This window comes from Daucus carota, chromosome 1 (genome assembly GCF_001625215.2).
Source record: "Daucus carota subsp. sativus chromosome 1, DH1 v3.0, whole genome shotgun sequence".
Taxonomy (NCBI): Eukaryota; Viridiplantae; Streptophyta; class Magnoliopsida; order Apiales; family Apiaceae; genus Daucus; species Daucus carota.
Window position 1 is genome coordinate 31156189 of NC_030381.2, and position 20471 is coordinate 31176659.

The window sequence follows — 20471 nt, forward strand, 5'->3', positions numbered from 1 at the left end:
CATTTTTTCTGAAGACCTGGAGAGCATCTATGTTCTGCAAGTAAAAATATTTCATAAAAACATTGCAAAACGTATAGTTTTGCAAATCATGTTTTATGAAATCATTATTTCATTTAAAATCTTGAATATCATATAAGTTTTACATGTGGAACATTATAAAATGTTTTGTTTTATGAAATGTGTTTAGTCTGCAGAACTTTTGTTCAACTTGCAGAATATACATGATCTAATTATTAAATATAGATGATCTTCAACAATTTTAATGAATACATGATATTTGTAGAACATATTTTACAAAATAATGTATTTTATAGTGTTTTGATTGCAGAACATATGTAGTCTCCGAAGTCTCCAATGAAATTGCGGTCTCCATAGAACTTTCCTCTTTTAGAGTATATTTTTTGGCAGAATATTAATTTGATGTCTAAAATTTTATTTAAAAAATAAGAAATTTTAAAAGAAAATATTATGAAAATATACTTTATAGAAACTTCAAAATTTATGTAAACGGTGAACGTATACTACTCACTGGGACGGGACGGAGGGAGTATATAAATTTACTTAATAAATAAATATGATAATATATTTTTTTTTTCATGATATAATATTATGATATTAAAAATTAGAATTCTACGCTTGTTAGTTGCATGCTGCATCCCCGTATTGTTAATAGACATAGGAGTCGGTTGTTAAATTTGCATGCAGGATTAGTCGTTGGGATAATTTATGAACCATCCGGCTCCGGTTATAATAAAATTCATAACAAACTTTTTTTTATAAAAAATTACGTCTCATTTGTCTTTTTTAACTTAATTCAGGGTTAAAAATGAGTTCTTACATTTTATTAAATTCTTTCGACTTGTATTTGAACTGAACTTTTCACAGATATTTGAAGTTTATTATTAATAGTATCTAATTTAGTTATAACAATGGAAATGTTTGGCATGTTGATGTCGACTCTTTGCATATGGGATTACAGTATGTTCTGAGGATTAGGTTGTACACTATTAAAGTGGTACGTGAGTTCGGTTCAAAACATTGTAAGACAATTCAGTTCATATATGATGTAGGCATCGAGAGGACATTTCTCTAGTATGAGAGGATTGTGAAGGGCGCACCTCTGGTGTACCAGTTATAATGTCCACGGTAAACGCTGGGTAGTAAAGTGTGGAATGCATAATTGTTGAAAGCATCTAAGTAATAAAACCATTCAAAAATGAGTTCTTTCTTATTCCAACATTCCCGGAACTTCTGGTAGGACATTTAAGATAGCACTGGTTCTCTCGAAAGAATTCTTAGATTTTCGGGACATTGGATTCTCACCAATGTTTGCGCTACTCGAGCCGACATTCTCGGTATCGCCCACTACTGCTTGTGGGAGAGCTTCCCTTTAATGCGGAACGCTCCCCTATTGATGCATTGTTACATCCCACGGTTTCGATAAATTACTTAGTCAAGTTCATCTTCGGCTCCAGGATAGATTACTTAGTCAAGTTCATCTTCGACTCCAGAGCGCTCGATCAGTGAATTATTTTGCATGTATGCAAGAATGGCTGCTTCAAGGCAAACTTATTAGCTATTTTTAATATCGTTTTTGTGAGTTTTATAACCAACACGAATACTAAAGAAAAATTAATACCTTACTTACTTTTTAATTTATTATCTTATATATTGATGGATATGACAATTATAGTTTAAAATTTTATAAGAATTAATTGATTTTTAAGCTACCTTAGAGTAAAGCGGTATCACACGATTGTACGATTATATGAATAAGTGCTAAAATAAAGGGAAAATTATGATACAATATCATATAATTAGCAATTAGCACATAAATGATCTTTAAAAGAAAAGAGAGAGAAAGCTCTTAGTTTTTTAAAGAGCCCATTAGAGTTCTATTTTTTATATCCTCGCTCTTAATAAGTATTCTTTCTTTTCATTCATTTGCATTATAATAAAAGAATATCTTGAGTTACAAAATCCCGTTTAGATAACACATAGCTAGTTTGGCCAACTCCCACCCTAAATTCAAATTTGGACACCGAATGATCTAAATTTTGGGTGAGAAAGATCATATTCCAATCGTGTGATCCAAATATAGATCCAAATACATTGATTCCAAATATTTTTAAAAACAATCAACTACTTTCATCATTAATTATAACAATACAATCAACGACTAAACAAAAATAAAATATTACAAAATAATTTGAAAAAGATAAAACGATACATAAAACCAAGTTAAAAACATTAAAATATTACATAAAATTACTAATTCTCAGAATTAGTATATTTATCCCACAAATGCTCAATTAGTGCATTTCGAAGTTCGGATGGACATCTTTCTCTTTAATTTTTCTGTAGTGATTGATAAATTGTTGAAATCGCTCATTTTTATCATTCGGAACCGTATCAATTTGTGGATCTAGAACTTCAAAATTTTATTTAATTTCTGCATTTAAATCATAGGTTTCTTTTTTTTTTTTTTTAAACGTAGGAACTCGCAGCCGCTATCCTTTGGGTGCGCACTGGGTAAACCCACGAGCTCACCTAATAGCCCGCAAACCACGTGAATCAAGGTAAACCGCACTTAAGCGACAGGCTCTGGTCCAGCAGGCATAATCACAATCATGGGTTTCTTCGACTATCATATTTTGATTATCTCGGAGGAACAAAAACTGATTTAGCCGACGACTAAATCAATAATTTTGTTTTTATTTAAAGTTGTATTATGATTGAATTATCTATGTTGTATTATTTTGTTTCATGTTTTTAATTTTCATGTATTTTAAAATTTTATGCATTTAAAATTTTAATTATATTTTTAATCTTAATTAATCTATCTTTAATAACATTAACAAAATTATTAGATAATAAAAGTAACAATATTTTAATGTCAAAAATATTTGGAAGTGAATAGTAGTGATCCAAATTTGGACCAGTACTATTCAATGATCTAAATTTAGATCACTTTTTAGTCCACTGTTGGAGTGGTTTGGAACAAAACTGTCTCAAATTTGAATTTTTTGATCAGTTTTTAATGGATATTTCGATTATGTGTATCTTATTTTGACCCTACCATAACCAAACCGTTTCCTATTTCTACAAGTCATATTTTATATAGATATCTAGTTGAGAAGCCGTGGGTTACGACGGCCTATAAAAATTATATTAATGATTTAATATTAATATTTGTAGAATACAATAATTTTGTGGCTGTCTAATTTTTTTGGATTGATTGTGCACAAAAACATTTAACTTAAATCTGTGAGATAGCGGTCTATAACTACCATTGCTTGTAACAACCTTTATTTTTTAATATTGTATGAACAATCTTCACTTAAAAGTTGCTTGAACGGAGCAAACAGATAATGCGTATACAAAGTAAATCATATAAAAATTAACAACAACAAACATGTCCGATAAACAAAGCAAATATTATAAAAGAATAACTAACAAACATACATCACTAATAGTTAATTTATTGATATCATCCATCAATATCATGTCAAGACTATATTCTTCTCACGAGTTTGGATTTGTCGACTCCCACATAGCGGTCTAAAACTACCTTTGCTTGCAACAACCTTTATATTTTTTAATACCGTATAAACAGCCTTAACTTATCGTTGTAGAAGAACAACACCACCGAGTTAGAAATCGAGCAAGAGAATTATCACCAGAGAGAGGTAGGGTTATGATATTGAGAGAGAATAGGTTGTGTTTAGATAATCCAAAATTCTACAACCTATAGGGTATTTATAGGTGCAGAAAGACTTGTGTGCTACTCTTTCTCATAATTAAATAATCTGAAACAAAATCGAATTAAAACTTTCAAGTTGCTATATTCCATAAATAATCTGAAACAAAATTAGATACCGAAACTTGCTTCTAATATATCCGAAACTGAAAAAAGTAGTTCTAATTTTTGATATTTTTCAGCCGAAAATTAGAAAATTAGAAAAATAGAACGGAACGATGCGAGAGACGCACCTACACGCCCCTCGCTTCTCTTTTATATAGAAACAAAATCAGACTTTCAAGCTACTATATTCCATAAATAATCTGAAACAAAATCAGATTCTGAAACTTGCTTCTAATATATTCGAAACTAAAAAAAGTAGTTCTAATTTTTGATATTTTTCATCCAAAAATTCCAGAAAATTATAAAAATAGAACGGAGCGATGTGAGAGGCGCCACATACACGCCCCTCGCTTCTCCTTTATATAAGTATATTTTTTTTTTATCAAATTCGATCATTTTGAATAACTATTAGATCATTTATTTTACATTATCTCTTGTGAATTACTACCAAACGTGAGTATATTATTCTACGTAAATTATCTCATTCCTATTCAAATCTTGAATTATAAAAATCTCATACAAATTCATATCTTAATTTCATATATTCCATTCTAACTTTTCAAATTTAAACAAATTTTACTTTGTGGTCCACTCCATCCTAGTTCCTACTGGGTACACGCACATACACTAAGGTACCATGTATATGATGTTATCCATAGTTGGTTTAGATATGCAGAAGAATTCATCTTAATTTCCTAGTTATGTGAACCACCAATAATACGATTTATATATACTGACATGATGCATATTATCCCAATGGTCCCAACTTCTGGTAGCCCGATCTTTTCTCATTCCTCAACTTGCTACAATCTTTTCTATTGCTCCTCCTTGTCCACGCAATCTACTCAGACCAAAATCAACCACTCTTTTCTGCATTAAAATAATTTCATTTTTTAACCTCTTCTTCATTTTTCTCTCTTTTTTTCCTTACATATTTCCTCAACTGAGAGAGAAACACAGGCATTGAGATTTTTTGTGGGTTATTTTTTTGTTTGATGAAGAAGAAGAATTCAAATTGATTCTTTTGATTCTTCTTCTTCATCAATCTATACACATTTTTGTTGTCTCTTTAACCCACAAGAGATTCTCTTTGTCTTTTAATTCTTGATTATTTTTGCCGACATTCTTGATTATTGTTTCACCTCAGTTTGGCTTGAGTTGAACAACCCACAAATCTTGTTACACCTCATTGTAATCTTTCTTCTTTTTTGTCAAGATATTTGGATAATATTTACCAACTACCCTTTTTCCAGATTATTGTAATTTAGCTAATTTCAAGAAATCAAGAAGAGCCCATCTCAATCTTACTAAGATATCGTTATATAATCCATAATTGACAGCTGTTTAGAGTCACCCTTTGTTATCAATTCAAACAAGACCATTATTAGCCTCTTGCTTCTTTCGGATTCTCACATATTGATTTTTATTTGAGTTCCATCTAAATTATCTATTTTCGAGCTGAGGGTTTCCATCAGTTTTCTCAACGAGACCCGCCAGATTAAACACTGGTGGGTTTCGTTGAGTAAATTAATTTTTTCATCTATTTGAAACCTATTCGTTTAAATACGGGTGGGTTTCATCGGGTAAATTAAAAGGAAAAAAAATAAATCTTTCCGACAATAGATTGGTCGAATTTTATTTAAAGAAAAGTTGGTTTTCCACTATAGAAGCCAAGTTTCCCATCTATCCAATAACAAAAAGAAAGGATGACAATTCTTTTCTTCTTCATCACTTGTTTATCATTCCTCATCTTTTACAAGTCTCTTACTCTACAACTACTCCCTCCATGGGCTTATGAAATGAGACTAGTAGGCATCAAACTCTGGAGAACCTTGTCTTTCACTCAACTTGCAAGTTACATAAAGATCAACTTCTACTTTTTGGCAAGAATGACCAAGTCCTCTAGTAGAACCATCTCAAGTGATCCCAAGTTTGAGCTTCTTGATTCCGAGATCCAAGAGGACATGATGTCCCTGCTAGATTTGCCAGACTTAGCATTGGAATGCATTCTCGAAAAGCTTCCACCAGATGGGCTAACCAGAGTGTCAAGTGTTTGTACTTCTCTGAGAACTACATGTATGAGCAATCACTTGTGGGAGAAACATATGAAGCAAAAATGGGGAAATGTGATCGGCCCGGCTGCTTATAGAGAGTGGCAATGGCATGTTGCCACAAGAAATGAGTTTGGTTTTCTTGATCAGGGAAATGAAAGAGGCTTTTTCGGGTTTTTACAGAAGACATGGCCTTGGCCTCTATTGTTTAGTAGAGGTAAAAATACAGGAATCAATAGTACTAAGAAGAAGAATTCAACAAGAAGTTGCTACTCTGCGCCAGCTGATTCGGTCATGGCCTGGTACATGGCTCTTGAAACTGGCAAGTTTTGGTTCCCTGCTCAGGTTTACAACAGAGAGGTAAGGTGGCTATTAACATCTTGTGTTTTTGTGTGTGTTTGCTGCAAGAAAATGAATTCTGAAATGTTTGTTAGTGGTGGGTGTAATGCAGAATGGACATGTTGGGTTCATGTTGTCTTGCTATGATGCTGAACTTTGCTATGATTCTCGTACGGATACTTTCCAAGCCAGGTAAACAATCCGATGAATCTGTATCTTGATTTGAGCTAATTATCCTTAACATGATTCGGAAGATTTATCAGATGGTGGACCGAATGATGATGTCTGATTAACTATGTAAAAAGATAGATTTTTACTCGAACTCGGCTCGGACTCGATATTGTAATTTATAATATCTGTTGTGATTAGTGTGAGTTAATAATGTGGGATGATATATTTAAGGTATCCACCCCATGGGAGGAGGCCAGTGGCAATAGAAAATGGAGTGACATGGGATAGATTAAGGGCAGCACCAATAGATAATTCCCCACATGATCTGCACATCTCTGAATGTTTAAATGAGCTGCACCCTGGTGATCACATTGAGATTCAGTGGAGAAGGAATAAAGAGTTTCCTTATGGTATGTTATGTTCCCTTTGCATTATTTGCTTTCTTTCAATTCTATTATTACTATTTACCTGGTCACAAATGTTTAAGAGATAATGTTCCAAAGATTCTTGATTTATTTGAAAATGTCCGGTTCATTTTAAAGATTATTTTATCAATTTACCGATTTACTTGATGTGACTAAAAACCTCTAATTTATCGAATTTTTTTTATAAATTCTCACTAAATCCTGAATCAGTAGGTTAACCAATTAGTTCTGATTCCCGATTTCTGCAACCATCTTCGCAGGGAAGAATCACTGTATTTAATAATGTTGATCAGTAGTGGCATAATTTTATTGAATAAGAAGCATTTGATTTAATGACTTCCGTGTTGCATATGCAAACCACTTGCTAAATTTCACAATCTTTCGGCAAAAGGGAACATATTCAATTGGACAAGACGTGTTTGCCTGTTATTTAGTTGGCAGCCCAACTATCATTTTGTTCCTTTTTTTAACTTGGTAAATATGCTTTTCCCTAGTGGATTGTTTGATGATGCATGCTTCTCTGATTTCCAAATTCCAACCTCGCATACAGAAATTATTATTTATGCTAAATATCAACTCTGTTTTTATAATAAAATCGAAAGACCGAGTCGGGTGGTTTGTGCCACTGTAACGGGTGATTTGTTCGGACGACAATGACAAGTGATGTTGATACACGTCACGAAAGTATAAATTATTCCTACATGTATGTGTAATATCTGTATGATCATCGGACGATGATAACAAATGATGTTGATAATTATCATCGATTTAAACTCTAACTATATGTATGTGCCTCATTTGTATGTAGGATGGTGGTATGGTGTTGTAGGGCACTTGGAATTGTGTGATGGGAATCAAAATTATTGCAGATGCTTTGAAAGTGGTAAGAAAATTCATGAATTTGCTTATATACTATGTAGATTAGATGTTGTCATGATAATTCCTCGAACGAAAATGTAAAGTATCCGGAAAGTGTTCTCAAATTCTTTTTACAATCTAGCTGGCAATATATGATTGGTTTAAAATTAGTCATCTGTCTGCCACATTATCTAGAGGAACATAATTTGGGTTACCTTACTTTTCCTCAAGATACTCTTGTAGCATGGATACATTGGATCTTGACGTGTGGTTGAATACAAATGATGAATATTATCACAATTGGAATTTAATTTCAAGTATGAGTCCATATCAAGCTTAATAATTAATATCTATCAACAAATGAACATGGGTCACCTCAATCTTTGATGGATCAAAATTCAAAATGCACTGGTCCCCTACACAAATCCTATACAGTGTTGTACTAGTTTACGACACTGCAATAACTGATGTTTCTGGTCTTTTGGTTCAAGGCCAACAAGCTCATCTGGACCAGTGTTTCTATGCCTTTTATTTGGTTGAGGGATTCATTGTTTTCATTTATGAAGTCTCTGGGTAATGAATTGCATAAAGCTATAGATATTAGTACTGAGGGGACCGGTGTTTCTTAAAAATCTTCGAGCTCAACTCCAGTTTGATTAGGACTAGGAGAGCTCTTTGAGTAAAGACGGATTTCGTGTTCAGGCTTTGAGGTCATGTTTGTTTGGAGGGATTATAATTCACAGACTATTACCTGTTTATCTCAATTGTAAAATATTATAATTTCATGAATTCATATCTCAGTCATTGTTTTAGTTCATTTTCATGAGATTATAATACCTTGTGAAATGACTAATGAGGTGTTATAATCTCATGAAAATGAATTAAATTAAAAACCAACAAAATTATAAAGAAAATAATGTAAGTTATCTTAGGATATAATCCTTCTAAACAAACATGGCCTAAGTTTTTAACAGGCATACCAAGTTTTGTTATTATGATCCCGAAAGATTTCAGAAAACACTAAGTTTCTCTGGTGCTTGATTATTGACAGACATGGTCGCGCTCAACTTCAACCAGTACACTCCTGGTTCGCGGTGGAGGCAAACGACAGTGAGCCGGAAGCATCATCGCGAAGAAGGAAATGGGGCTGATGGATTTTATGGTGGAATCCGAAAACTAAAAACCTCGAATGAAATCTCAACGTGGAAGAGACTTTGGCCTGTCGATGTCTTGGAATAATCGGCAACTTTAGTCCATACAAAGAAAACATAATGTGCCGGATTCTGTTCAGATGACTAGTAAAATTGTATACTTGGGCTTTCCTGATTTTTTTTTCTTGTTTATAGTAGTTCGTAGAAAGCAGAAATGGGTTCTTATTATTCCCTCGCTGTGTATACTTCCCACATAATGTTTTATCACGGTGGAGAATTTTTTAGGACAAAAGGAAGGAGATTATAAAGAAATGAAATTTCGGCAAATGACTTGGATTTTGTGCGTACCGTTGTTTCTGTTACTTTTTTTCTATTGTCATGATCAGTGTTCTAAAAACATCCTATTAAGTCCTAAATAATCTTAAAAATATATTTTATCGGTTACATTTCGATTTAACTAAAAATCTTTGATTTATCAAAAAAAATCACTGATAAATTCTGAATCAAAATGTTGACTGATTAGTTCCGATTCCCAATTTCAGCACTCATAATCATGGGGAACTTTTCGAACTTCATAAATGACGGTACGTTTATAGATATCATAAAGTGCAATGATGTACAACTCTTGCCATGAACAAAGTAATCTTAGATTGTGTAGTACATACCCACTCAATTTTTCCAAGGGGCAAATATCCGGGAAAATAAACATCTAGAAAACGTTTGGTGATTCAGTTGTACAGGGCTACCATACACATGCAGTACTATAAGTTGTACTACAATACTTCTTTATATCACAAGTTGTACTATTGGTGATTAGTCAAGTTGGCATTGCAAGCAAAGTGTAGTTAAGTGTACTTCTATGATTTGTACAGGCCTACAAATACATCCAAACACAAACACTACTGATATGAATCATATTGTGGAAGAAGGAGAAGTGGTTTTGGTAGAAATGTTCAAGAGGAGCGTCATGAGAACACATCAATTCACATTTAAATTTAAGTTATCCTGTGTGTGATGTGTTCTCAGGTCGCCCCTGCTGGACGTTTCTCCACAGTTCCATCCAGTCCTATCCATGCTCCTCACACCTCTATCGGTAAGACGGTAACTCTCTTTACTAATTATCGTGCATTCTACATATCCCAAATTTTATCCTGATTTTTTTTTTCGAATGACGCAACAAACAAATGACTGATTTTAATGGATCCCGTTACTATTAATATAAATTGAACAAATCAAACATTGCCAACTAGGATTTGGGAAAAAAAAAAATCGAAACAATTCTTGGATACTTAACATTTTTCTTATTTATTTATCAGTAAATTTTTAGCAACTACTGCATAGGCTAATATAGATCAACAAATTGAAAATTGCTTGGCAGCAAGACCCAATTTATTATTAATTAATCATTTGGCGAACTCGCCTGCTCATGTAATCAATATTCATTGGTTCACTTTTTAAAGAATATCTCAGGTCTTGTACTTGGCTTCTTTAGTAAAGTAAATGAAAATTGTACATAAATTTTAAATAATTGCAAAATTTTAAGAGATAACAGACAGGAAACATAGCAAACAAATGCATACTTCTTACCAAAAGCTCTAAGAGTTTCTGCAGTGGCGATTCCCTGAGACTGCAGCATTCGAACTCTGACAATTCCGCTTGAAACCAGGCAATCAAACAGCAACAATGAAATCTATGGTGGCCAGCCACTAATGTTTTCAGCAAAGAGAAAGCAAGCAGCACAATGTCCAATTAGCTGAATGTAAGCCTGTAAGGTTTTAGTCACTAGATCAAAATCCTGATGTCTGATGCAATGTCAAGTATCTCGTCTTCCTGAACTTTCTTCCACACTCCACCCAACATCAGATGACCGTATTCACCTTCTAATGATTGGTTTTCTGTGTCTTCTGATTCTAGACCTGCATTGCTCCCTCTCACTTTTTTGTGACATGTAATGTCCAGATTTTCAACACTACAATCTGCTTCTCTTTTACCAACACAATGATTCAACTCTGGGAGCTCCTTGATTGCAGATAAGGTTTTAGCTTCTTCACAGTGATGATCACCGTCAAGAACAGGAAGATGAGCAGAAGAACCAATAGCACAAGGCAACATACCGATGGAACATGGTTTCCAAGATTTTGCCACCACCCATACACTTCTACTCCCAACATGTTCATCTGTCGCATTTGCATTAACGTTCTTCACATGCCGCTGCTTGAAACCCTCTAGCTTCTCTGCTGCTTTCTGGAGATGATCCTCTTGCTGGGAGAGGTATCTTTCAGAACTGACGGAGGGCATAATTTCATTTTCATCTTGTAAAGTCAAATTATTTATTGAAGAAAGTTTCTTAAGTTTCTGAGTAAGATTGCTATTCCCAGTCATATGTGCAATAATCAGGGCTGACTTCATTAATTGATTGTTGCCAGGACATAACTTTAGACATCTACGTAGATATTCCACTAATGTTGTATTTGAAACAACCAGATCTGTAGATGAACTAGTTTTAACTGCACTCTCCTTGTCCACCACGACCTTTAATCCTTTACAACTGATCACCAGCCACTCAAAAAGTTTACATAGCTGTTCAATCTCAGAGACAGCTTCTACTGACCTAAAATGTTCTGCTTCTGTCAATAACCAGGAAAATACCAAATCAAAAGCTAAACTAAATACTAGTGATTAGAACCTAAAATGACAATTAAGTGAAGAAAATGCAAAAGCCAAAATAAACTTGATTGAGGAAAAGGCAAACACAAGCTAATTGTTTCAGTTCTGTAGCATGCATACAAATTGCAGTTTACCTAATATGAAACAAGTCTTGTAGAAGACAAGAAAATAAACATGCAGACCTATAGCATGCATACATATTTGCAGTTTACCTAATATCAAACAAGTCTTGTAGAAGACAAGAAAATAAACATGACAGACCAAACCAAGAACGTAAAGAGTTCCCAAATACAGTAAACTAACACTCATGCTACCGCAGCTAAAATAAGTTTCGTAAACAGCTCAAATGAAGTTCTCAATTACCACTAGTATGACAAGACTTCTCAACCTTATTATAATTCAGCAAACATTGAAAACCCAATGAATCAGCCACGTTCCAATTTGATCACTAATCAGTTCAAAGGATGCAGTACCCTTCTGTTTCTTTTAACCTGTATATAAAATGTCCAACTTCTTCAGAAGTTTCAAAAAGGGCGGCTCAATGTTGAAACTCATTAAATAATACATCCAGCAAGATGTGTCGAGCAACCCCTAGTCTCTAGAGTCAAGAATACATTATATTCTTGTTTCACAATCAGATATGTGTATGATTTCGTTAATAAAACAATAGTGTTAAAGACTCTGTGTGGATGACACAGAACTTACCAATATCATAATTCCCTGACTCTAGAGTCTCGATCATATCAAGAATTCCTCTGAGAAGGGTCACAAGCAACTCTGGCTCTCTGTTTAACAATTTTATGATGACAGGCTTCCAATCATCCAACGCAGTCTGCAAACTGCTAGCAGAGTGGCTAAGAGGATTCTTTACACGCATTACCATATCTACAGAATCTGATGCCTTCAGCAGCAACCTCAAGAGGACAGATACTACTTCAGGAGAGTAAGAAGAGTACAACCGCGAAAAGCTTTTCAAGATTTTGTTGATTTGTTTCTTAGGACCTGAAGTAAGTTCAGTAAAAACTATTAAGTGACCGGCTAGGTAGTCTACTACTTCCACAAGAAAACATTGTCAATATGCTCTATCAATCCAGGAGAAAGAAGAATGTAAAAGCAACCTCAGATGATTTCAAGTTTCAACTTATAACAAACTCAACATGTGTAGTGCAAAAAAAAATTATAGAAAAACAATACTTAAAGCGTAAGCAAATTGTTATTTTATTCGTATGTTATATTACAATTTAATGTTTTAAGTTTTAACACTCGACAACTACCAGTTTAATTATAACACATAAATGTTTATATAAACATTAAATTAAAAATTATTTTATAAAACCTTATTTACAGAGGTTATAAACCTATTTCAGAAAAACCCTTACATTTACAGAGGTTGTAGCTTCCAATTTTTTTAGATTCTCTTACAGTGGTAAGTTTGTGAGAAGAAACTATTTCATATGTTGTGAGTTTGTTAATACATTAATGTTATATATAATCAATTAAACAAAATAGAGCTTAGATTCCTAACCTTGGAACTGCAATAGCTTGGTTAGGTGATTTAGGTCTAGCTTAGTATATTCATTGTTCAGGAGTCCACATCTTGGAGCTGCTCAACATGTGCTTTGTGACTAGCAAATAAATAGTATTTTAAAACATGCTTAACTGATTTTAGACATAGTTCGTCCATGTCGACATAGTGTACCTTGTTGGTCTGGTATAAAATCAAACTACAATAACTTATTACATTTCAACAATCGTTTGGCATCATCATTCATCACTTACTACATTATGAATGTTATATTTTAGCTGATTATGTATCTTACCTTATATGGCTTTTATGGGCCACGAGATTGATTGAAGCGTGAAAAAATAAAGTTTACTCGGCTAGAATTAGATCTATATAATTATTAGGACTGAGCTCGAAAAACAATAGCTTTGTTACCAAGATGGATATGTGTGCAAGTGCTGGACACAGGAATTTTAATAAAATATAAATGCTTTTGGTCTGAATAAGTCTCTAAGTGTAGAGTGCTGGCCAGGGATATTTGACGAAAAACAAAGAGTCGGGGTAAGAAAGAACAATGGCGATTGTAAGTCTCTAAAAGGCTCCCTATTAAATAAAATGCATCAAAATCTCAGTAACCTATCATCAATTAGAACATGTCCACGACTTATTTCTCAAGAATTGCATATCCAATATAAGCTTTCTCATACGACTCCAGATCTTAAGTCATGCTTTGCAGTCGCAAATTACAAGTGCAAAGAAAAACTGAAAATACAAATATTTTAGGAAATTAAATAAGTATTCAATGATCTTGCCTGCAGGCTTGAAAGAAACCTTGTGAGCCTTAAGTGAGAGAACCTTGTTACGGCCAAAAAGGATTTTAGAATTTTTAACACCTACAAATGCAAGTGAAAATAAATAAAGCATAACAAACTAGTTCAAGTTTATTAAAAGCTTATGGTAAATGCTATTCCCATGAACAAATTATACATAACCATACCAACAATAACTGCCAAGATGTCTAAAGCACAAGAGAAGTCAAAACCAAACATTAAACAATTGCCAACTTACTTTAATAAAACTTTATCATAATTTTCGTTTGGTGATACATCTGCTAATATTTATTGTCGCAGAAGCAAAGATGTTGCAACTATAGTTTAGCACTCTTGAAACACAACTTTGGCCCAGAGAGAGTGCATTGGATAAATGATGAAATCACCTACCTCCGGTTACTTATGTATTCCAAAAGAATCCTAGCTCCAGAATGCCACCCGGAATTTATTTATTTTTTAAATTTGCATTTTAAAAATGCATACTATAGGATAAATGATGAAATCACCTACCTCCGGTTCCTTATGTATTCCAAAAGAATCCTAGCTCCAGAATGCCACCAGGAATTTATTTATTTTTTTAATTTGCATTTTAAAAATGCATACTATACAATAATTTTTGTAGGATTACACAATAAAACAGATAGTCAAAGTGTCAAACTCTATTATTTCTTATAAATTGACAATATTCAAACTCCGATTGTATATTTTAATTCAGACAGTAAGCGCCTAGTGGTCTACGGAACCCATATATCAGAACAACACAAACAGGCCATATGGTCCAAATAGTCGGAAACTGAAGTAACACAAACAGGTCTTCTAAAAAATGAATCAGGATATGTAAGAGCAAGTCCAATGCAAAGCTATAATATAGAACTAAGTTTTCAAAACCACCACTCCAAAACATAGCTATACTTAGTCCTATAAATGCATAAATGGATAATTGTTCCGGTATTTAGAAGGGGCTTATAGCTAGTCATATTTGCCACATCATCCAACCAACTAAAATTTAAGAAGTTAGATGAAAAGTTAATAAGATTTGAATGTAGTTGGTCCAATTAGAACTATGCATTGGAGCATTAGTTGTATTTTAAGACCAAAAACTACTTTTAGGTCACATATTATAGCAACGGGCCAATGGCTAATTCTAACTTTAGGATTGGACTTGCCCCAAGTAAAATCTATATACAGGAATGCAATAATCTCATACTTTGAAGTGTTAAAATTAAATAAATCAACTATAACAAAAAATGTATCTTAGAGCTTTACCATCCTGATCCTCAATTCGTCGACTCTATTAACTCTTCAACTACATAAACTTTTTCGCCTCGAAATATTTTCCATCCCGAATATGAGCACAACTATTAATTTTCAAGTTACTTCTTTTAGATAAAGAAACTACTCCCTCCGTCCCTTTTTAGTTGTCACATTTCTATTTTTGTTGGTCAAATTGACTAATTTTTGACCAAAGATTATGGATCACTCTTTCATTATTTTGAAAAACTGAAAATTACATCTTAAAATAGATTAAGAGTTATTCCCGGTGACATTTTTTATTTATTTTATCAATTAATTATATATTAATGAATTTCAGTCAAACTTTGGTCAATTTGACCGGCACAAAACCAAATGTGACAACTAAAAAGGGACGGAGGGAGTATTAAATTGGAACAGCTATATGCCTTCATATCAACTAAGCTACAGGATAAACCACCTCCACCCATGGTCATTCATTATTCATTGTACAGCTTTTAACCCCTTCAGCAATATATTCAAAAGTAAAACTGATCCATCCACTCAAGCACATATAATAAACACCCGGAAGCTACAGTAATCATAATGTAACATTACTTATGAAGGATGATACGATTGCATGAACTATGAATTTTACAATCAACTTGATAAATTAACTTCGTACCAAACCAGACGATAGCCTTCTACTTATACTTTAGTCATACACTCGTAGTGCATAAAGCTACTTCCTAGTGGGACCAAATGGGTATCTATGGTGTATCAAACACGGTATGAAATTTATAGAAAGCTTATACATACAGAATACATTGCGTATGTGGAGCAACCTAGCATGCTCGGCCATAGAGGAAGTATGAAATTAAAATCTAACCAATTTACAAGATTACCGTATGTATGTATACACACACACACACACACACACACACACACACACACACACATATATATATATATATATATGATTACATATAACAAATGCATAATTAAAAGAGTATACGCACGTTTTTCTTTGTCCATCGTAGAATTTGACCCAGGAGATTGCTTGACATTACACGAGAGAAGTAATTCACGCAATACAGACTTAATCTCCTTTTTAACGTTAACAGTTTGATTGCTCGGAATAGCTATTGTCTGAGGGTCCCAGTAATAAGACTTCAACCAGTCGAGTGCCTGAACATCACATCAGCAAATTAAACCTGACAGCCTGAATATTTGCAGATACAATTGATAAAAGATACAAAAGATGGAAGTATCTATAAAAACAATGAGACAACCCATGGCACCTGTAGCTACTTAAAAAGAATTTCTGCAAAATCCAAACATGTGCTGCTCATTATTTAAAGATGAATGATAGGACTGACTACCTCGAATGTACTTCAGGCATAGTCAAGCAGAGTTTTAAGTTGTCAAGTTCAAGTCTTTTCTTATCAAGTCGACTCAAGCTCAGATATTGCGTTCGAGTGCGAATCACATATTAAAGTATTAATGTTCAAGACTTCTAACAAACCCGAGCCTCAAAATAAATATTAGACCCCTTATTATCAAAGCTCAACACATTATATTGCATAATAACATTTTATCGAGTTCCATTGAACTCGTAAAAAATTTCAGATCTACTCAAATATATTATGGAACCCAAATGTTTGTTTGAACTTAAAATTGGAATCGAGAAGAACCCGTCTCAACGAATCAAGTTCTAGACACTTTAATTCAAATCACATTCCAAGATGGACACTAAAAAATGAATTATCAAGAACAAATCTTATCAAAACTCTATAAATTATGGATAGTTGGTCACCTAACAGAAAAAGCCCCTATAAGTTAGTCATTTTCTTATGCATGACCATCAACAGCCCCTATTTCCTGACATGCTTGGTTGCAGTGCAAGGATGGGTAGCCATGGCAAACTAATCATCCATGATGGCCACTTTGTAAAAAAATGAAAGAGGATACAAATAATAATATAATATAGTACAGTGCATTATACAGTTCAAGGACAAGTATTTACCTTAAGAGAAGCAAGTCGGACAAGCCGAAGAGATGGCAGATCACGATGTGAACACTCTACAAAATTGAGAACCAGAGGAAGTTATTTCATTGCGGGAAACAATTTGACTGACCATAATAATCTTCAGGGGTGTATGAAATATAATGATTCTTAGGACTGATACTATTACAAATGCATGCAAAAGTACAATAACATGAACAAACAAAAAAGAAATATGAGATAATTCAGTAAAAGTTGAAGGTCTATACTGTAGCAATATTCGACGTAAAAAAGGATTTCTCACCATGACGAACATCAATTAGCATACGTGGAATGTCAAGTACCTCTGCTGCTTCCCCAATTGAAACCTCATTCTTCTTGCGTGTCTTTTCCACAACACCATTCACAAGTCTTCACAATTGAGATGTAAATGTTTATTAAAAACTTTAAAGCTCAATACAAAAAATTAATACAGACTAATGGAGCGATCGGTAGTAGCAATTCAACATTTATATTTTGAAGAATTTACCTCAAATAAAAATTGAGCAAATAAAAAAAAATCACTGTTAAAAGTTAGAAAGTCAAATTAACATCTTTCATCAATTATCTTAGAGCATGCTATAATCTATTAATCAAGTCGAGACATTTGTTACTTTGGAACCTCGTGTTGGAAATAAAAAAGTATGCAGAATTCATGCTTTAATAAAATTATGATACATTATAAACAATTTAAAAGAAAACATATGCCTCAATAAGTTATATTAAAAATATAATTTATCTACACTTTATCACCATCATTATCATAAACCTCAGAACTCTAAATAAAAAACCCCGAAAAGTATCAAACTCTTAAATTCGACTAGCAATGCAACATCTCTCACAACATAATTTCAACTTAGTTCAGCTCCGCAATAAAACAGAAAAGTTTTCCACATTACAATACAACCACATACTCACATTCTTCAAATACAAATCCAAAACAAGTGCTTGTACCTCATAATTGCCATGCTATATAACATAGACAACATCTCATCCGAATGCAACAAGTTCTCGGAAACATCATCACTACATAAACCACCACAAACAAACTCTCAACAACAGGCGTATAAATTCATCTCAAATTCCCAACACAAAACATCAATACCACACTCCACAAGTACATTTTAATAATATTCATTCACGTAGAATCGAGAAATACCGAAAGAAAGGATCTTTCTGCTGAATCTCGATAATCGAAGCCGTAACTTCAACTACAACCGGAACGCACCCCCTGCTTCGCCACGCAGACACCTAAAACCACACACACATTGATACGAATAAATCAATTATTTGAGTATTTGAAAGTGAGGAGTTGAGATTAATCGAAGCTTACTCTTCGGAGAGATGAAGCGATTGAATGGGGAGACGAAGAGAAGAGACCGTCTTTGACGAAGCGCCAGTCGTCCCAGCTTATCCACGGGACTAGCTTGTAACCGGAAAATGAATCGTCGCTGGGGAATGGAACGGCGTCGTCGGAGATTGGTACAGCAAACCCTAGAAATGACTCCATTGACATGGGACAATTCACCGGACGACAGGGTTTAGGGCTTTAGCTTTGGGTTAATAGGCAAAAAAGCGAACTTACCACCAACTTGCAGTTAAATCACTCAACTCAAAAAATTTACTAACGGATCACAAAATTAGATTTAACTGACAGTCAACTCACTGAACTAATAAAAGATTGCATTTAGGTCACTGTGTCGTTAAGTATCAGTTGACTTTTACGGAATCCGTTAAAAAAATAAAAAAACTTTGAAAAAAATTAAAAAAATTCGATTTGCTTAAAAAAATTGAAAACTTAAAAAAACTGAAAATTTTGAAAAGCTATAAAAAAAATCCGATTTTTTTTACAAAAACCTAAAACTTAAAAAATTTTGAAAATTCTGAAAAAGCTATAAAAATATGGAATTTTTTAAAAATATGAAAAAAAATCTAAAAACTTTGAAAACAATCAAAAAAATCTGAATTTCAAAAAAAATCTGAATTTCAAAAAAAATCTGAATTTCAAAAAAAATCTGAATTCCAGAATTTTTTTCAAAGTTTTTTTATTTTTCTTGACGGATTCCGTTAAAGTCAACTAATACTTAACGGTGCAGTGACCTAAATGCAAGTTTTTATTAGTTTAGTGAGTGGACTGCAAGTTAAATCTAATTCTGTGATCTCTTTGCAAACTTTTTGAGTTCAGTGACTCAACTGCAAGTTGGTCACGAGTTTAGTGATCTTTTTGCCTATTAACCCCTTTAGCTTTAGGTATCTTGTTCTTTTTACGATATGTTACTCTTTCGTATAAAAATATTTGATAGATTTTCTGATAAAAAATATTTTAAAAAAACTCATTTTCTGATAATTCATAAAACTCATTTTCTGATAATTTATAAATTCGACGTGAACAATTACAGGCTTGGAATCCCGCTCAACCTTGCAAAATGTATGACAAAAATATTAAGTAACCGACAGGTGGTTTGGTTCAAATTTCTCGTCTATCATGTATGGATTTTGTTCATTTCAAACTAGTACTCGATTTTTAGTTGAAATCCATAAATTATGAGATTTTATGGGTATAAAACATGAGTTTCAGGAATCAAATTTTTCCTTATTTTAATCTCTATTTATATCATTTCATGTAAACTGTTAATATAAAATGAAATTGATGACTCAAAAATATATATAAATACTAATTTAATAATTACCACTCGGCGAACCAACCAATCCCATCGATAGTAAATTAATAATGTTTATAATTAATTGGCCAGAAATAATTAAGTAATATGTCTAAATCTCCACTATCAATTTGCGAACAAGTGAACCGAAAATGATAAGGTGTTGATCCTCACTATCACTATATCCATGATTAATGGCCTATATCAAGACCCAGAAAATGGATCCCAAATACTATTTATTAACGCTACATTGTGTCGCGTTTTGTATTCATCAAAATGCTACGTTATCTAGCGTTCTATTAGGGTTGAAAGAACCAAACGCTAGTTTATGTAGCGTTCTGTTAGGTTCGATTAGCGTTTTGGTGTGCGTTTTGTTAGGGTTAAAACACCAAAACGCTGCACGATTTGACATTTTCTTCATAAATTGAAAAAGGCTAGATTATCAGGCGTTTTTACTGGTATTGGGGGCCATTTTTCCAACTCTGTAATTCTGGGCATTACTTTCAGAATCTGTGAGATCTGGGGCCATTTTTCAAAAAGATAAGAACACTCACCAAGTAAGCTGTAAGGAGTCGAATAGAACAGTGTTCAACCTCAACTGAAAATAAGGACACTGTATGCTGCTTCTTGGACTTTCAAGAATTCAAACTATCACTAAGATAGACTGTAAAACCAC

The 20471-nt window shown here is 33.3% G+C and overlaps 2 protein-coding genes across 3 annotated transcripts; one reads left to right on the forward strand and one right to left on the reverse strand.

The window, feature by feature from the left end:
• The first annotated feature begins 4742 nt into the window (after nucleotides 1-4742).
• On the forward strand, nucleotides 4743-9196 carry LOC108227298 (F-box protein At2g32560). The gene is made up of 5 exons (XM_017402376.2): nucleotides 4743-6276; nucleotides 6368-6447; nucleotides 6658-6836; nucleotides 7660-7734; nucleotides 8761-9196. The coding sequence occupies exons 1-5, from the start codon at nucleotides 5572-5574 to the stop codon at nucleotides 8946-8948; spliced, it is 1227 nt and encodes a 408-aa protein (XP_017257865.1). The 5' UTR covers nucleotides 4743-5571; the 3' UTR covers nucleotides 8949-9196.
• A 1076-nt stretch (nucleotides 9197-10272) lies between these two features.
• On the reverse strand, nucleotides 10273-18704 carry LOC108226951 (uncharacterized). Of its 2 annotated transcripts, XM_017401950.2 has the most exons (9): nucleotides 18469-18704; nucleotides 18295-18386; nucleotides 18090-18161; nucleotides 17401-17507; nucleotides 17118-17173; nucleotides 16111-16279; nucleotides 13844-13924; nucleotides 12233-12529; nucleotides 10273-11487 (listed from the first exon to the last, which is right to left on the reverse strand). In XM_017401950.2, the coding sequence occupies exons 1-9, from the start codon at nucleotides 18649-18651 to the stop codon at nucleotides 10643-10645; spliced, it is 1902 nt and encodes a 633-aa protein (XP_017257439.1). In that variant the 5' UTR covers nucleotides 18652-18704; the 3' UTR covers nucleotides 10273-10642. The 2 variants fall into 2 exon arrangements, with proteins under 2 accessions (XP_017257439.1, XP_017257447.1); XM_017401958.2 differs by lacking the exon at nucleotides 13844-13924 and having other exon boundaries at nucleotides 10492-11487; nucleotides 18469-18694.
• Nucleotides 18705-20471: the final 1767 nt, after the last annotated feature.